We start from the raw sequence: 2,442 nt of genomic DNA on the forward strand, positions 1-2,442 counted from the left end.
AAAGTAGAAAGAATAAATTAAGAAAGATTTTAATATATGATTAAAAGAAAGAATGAGAATGAAAAATTTAAGTCAATTAGAAATGATACAAGTATCCCAAGCAGATGGATTACTCTCATATTCTTTTTTCATTTTATTAATATCCATTAATATGTCACTAGAAGATGGTCTTCCATCTTGTTCTTTAATGATGCATTGTTTAATTAAGTTAGTTAAAGATAAAGGAGTAGAAGCAGGAATAGTAGGTCTGAGATTTAAAGTAGCTGACTTTAAAATAATTTGAACGTCTAATTTAATATCAGGGAATTCTTGATAAGGTCGTTGATATTTTTGATGAATTGTTCTATAAGTCATTTCCCATAAAATGATTCCATAACTGAAAATATCAGATTTATAAGTAAAAGGTTGACTAAAGTAAATTTCAGGAGCACAATAAGCATAAGTACCACGTAATTTTTGTAATGTATTTAAATTATCTGTACTATTAAATCTAGACAAACCAAAATCACAAATTTTTAAAACTAAATGTTCTTGTCCATTTTCATTTACTTTTGTTTGAACAAGAATATTTAATGATTTTAAGTCTCTATGTAAAATATTTTTATTATGAAGATATTCTAATCCTTTAGCTATTTGTTCACTAAAATCAAATAATGTTTCAAATTTCATTTTTAAATCTCCTTTACTTAATACATCATATAAACTTCCTCTATCACAATATTCCATAACCATCATCATTTTTTGATGTTCATCTTGAAAAACTCCAAAAAATTTTACTATATTTGTATGATCTAATTTACTTAAAACTCCAAATTCATGTTGAAATTCTTCAACTTCTTTTAATGATCCTGCTTTTAATGTTTTAACTGCAACATCAATTTTTCCTTCTAAAATTCCTTTAAATACTTTTCCTGATGTTCCTGTTCCAATTAATTCTGTATATTCTACTTTATATAAAAATTTAGAACTTGACAAGATATTATTTAATAATTTTTCTCTTTCTTTTTCTTCTGATTCAATTTGTGTTGATTTATCACTTAATTTTGCTGGATCAATATCTTCTATTTTTTTAAATTCTTTCATTAATTCTCTTTGTCTTCCTATTGCTTTGATTCCTATTTTATCTAATTGTTTTGCTGTTATTTCTTTTAATTTCCATTTAAATAATCTATTATGAATAAACATTTTAATTTCTTGTGTATCAGCATTAATTCCTTTTAAATATTCAATAACCTCTTTAAAATATTTTACTGTATTTTGAAATGATTGATTTTTTGATTTACTAACAATAGATAATGGTGTTTCTCCTTTTTCATTCTTAATTTCCATTGATGCATTATTTTCTAATAATATCGAAATAAGATCCGTTCTTTCCATATACATAGCATAATGCATTGCTGTTGATCCATTCTTAGTTGTTGCATCAACTTCTGCTCCTGCTTTTAATAATAATTCTACTAAAATTAATCGAATACATTTATTAAATACTGCTTTATGTAATGGTGTTTCTCCAATTTTATTTTTTGCATTCATATTAGCTGATCTTTGTTGAAATAATGAAAATGCTTCTTCACAATTTGGATTTGAAAAATTTAGACAAAAATAATGAAGTGGTGTATTATCATCTTTATTTTTAACATTAACATCAATTCTTGGATCTTTTAATAATGTTAATAAAATATGTTCATTCGTTGATTTCATTGTTGCAATATGTAATGCTGTATTTTTCTCTTCTTTATCACACATATTTACATCGATTTTTGGTAGTTCTAATGCTGACATAATTAACATTAAATCGGAATTATTTGTAGCAATTAATAATGCTCCTGCTTTCTTTAAAATAGCTTTATCTGCTTTAGTGTCTCTTTGTTGAAACAAAAACATTGAAATTTTAAATATTGGTTTTTGTTCATCTTCTGCATTAGCTTCATTTTTAAATTCTAATTCTTTAACATGATTAGTATTATATGGTAATAATTCTGTCATAGGAACACTACATCTATAATGCTTTGCTGGTTGTTTCTTTTCAGCATCAGTAAATAAAAAATGAATTTCATGTTCTCCCATTGGAATTTTTCCTATTTCAATCTTATTATTTGGTGTCCCTGGAATAGGATTATCTTTTCTATTTATTTTAATTTTCTTCTTTTCTTTCTCTACTGAAATTACCAACTACTTTGTTATTTCTTCTTGTTTCTTTTCTTTCTTATTTCACAAACTGTTGCTTCTCCACTTGTATTTTCTCTAACAAATAAATGTTGTCCTTCAAGAACTATTCTTTAAATCTTTCTTTTTCTTTTCTATTTATTATAAACAAACCTTCTATTCTCAATAAATTCGTTTCTGATCCTCCTTTACTCATATTTTATTTAATTACCTTTTAATAGTTTGACTTTTTTTCTTTATCCCATTTTTCTATATTTTATTATTTTTTTTACTATT

General features: G+C 24.4%; 1 protein-coding gene across 1 annotated transcript; it reads right to left on the reverse strand.

Moving 5' to 3' along the window:
* Window positions 1–72: 72 nt before the first annotated feature.
* On the reverse strand, window positions 73–2,362 carry ENU1_074820 (protein kinase, putative; the record flags this gene model as incomplete). Its single annotated transcript, XM_008858514.1, has 3 exons — window positions 73–2,172; window positions 2,220–2,272; window positions 2,320–2,362. The coding sequence occupies 3 exons, from the start codon at window positions 2,360–2,362 to the stop codon at window positions 73–75; spliced, it is 2,196 nt and encodes a 731-aa protein (XP_008856736.1).
* Window positions 2,363–2,442: the final 80 nt, after the last annotated feature.

This window comes from Entamoeba nuttalli (genome assembly GCF_000257125.1).
Source record: "Entamoeba nuttalli P19 unplaced genomic scaffold asmbl_3622, whole genome shotgun sequence".
NCBI lineage: Eukaryota > Evosea > Mastigamoebida > Endamoebidae > Entamoeba > Entamoeba nuttalli.